This window comes from Penaeus monodon, chromosome 15 (assembly GCF_015228065.2).
Source record: "Penaeus monodon isolate SGIC_2016 chromosome 15, NSTDA_Pmon_1, whole genome shotgun sequence".
In the NCBI taxonomy this organism is placed as follows: Eukaryota; Metazoa; Arthropoda; class Malacostraca; order Decapoda; family Penaeidae; genus Penaeus; species Penaeus monodon.
The window spans coordinates 31,238,428-31,239,118 of record NC_051400.1 but is presented as its reverse complement, the minus strand read 5'-3'; the positions used below and the strand labels follow the sequence as shown (position 1 = coordinate 31,239,118).

Here is a 691-nt window from a genome sequence, read left to right as displayed (position 1 = left end):
ATATATAATAAGATTTTACTGCAATCTGTCATATTCAGAAAGTTGATAAAACAAAGTAAATGCACTTAAATAAACTGTATGTGATTAGCTCTTCCTTTGTCACTGCTTTAAAAATCATTTTTGAGTAAAAGAAACAACATGGATTCTTCAGTTAAAGTCATAAATAAAAGTTTAACTTGGGTCTTTATAAACACTTTCTTCTATGGAACTTTTGGTAAGCAATGTGTAATGAATACGCCAAAGAAACTTTGATATGTTTATTAATGTCACTGAAAATTTTATTCAGGATGAGATATTATTACAAAGAGTTTACCTGATATGTAATCATTATAAAAAATATGTATATGATCAAATAAATGATATACTACTAATATCAGTTAATTTCACAATTTTCTGATCATTAGCACCCAAAGCTTTCTCCCCACACTGAGTTCTGTTATGCATCTTTGCAAAGTGTGTGTTTCTTTCATGTTTAGAGTAGTAGGCTTTATCACAGGCAGAACATGGGAATCTCTTAATTCCACTGTGTCTGTCTAAGTGAGTCTTGAGGTGTTGCTTTGTGTAGAACCTGGCATTACACTGTGGACAAGCGTGTGGTTTTGTACCCGAGTGGTGCATCATATGGCGAGTAAGCACCACTCGACGGTGAAATGCTGCACCACATTCACTGCATATATGTTTTCTGTCCTGT

General features: G+C 33.4%; 1 protein-coding gene across 1 annotated transcript in view; it reads right to left on the bottom strand.

The window, feature by feature from the left end:
* Positions 1 to 242: 242 nt before the first annotated feature.
* LOC119581936 (zinc finger protein 37-like) overlaps positions 243 to 691 on the bottom strand; it is a 9,705-nt gene continuing 9,256 nt past the window's right edge. The window contains exon 6 of the mRNA XM_037930108.1: positions 243 to 687. Within this exon, the coding sequence (XP_037786036.1) occupies positions 349 to 687 (339 nt within the window). The 3' untranslated portion in view covers positions 243 to 348. The remainder of the gene's footprint in view (positions 688 to 691) is intronic.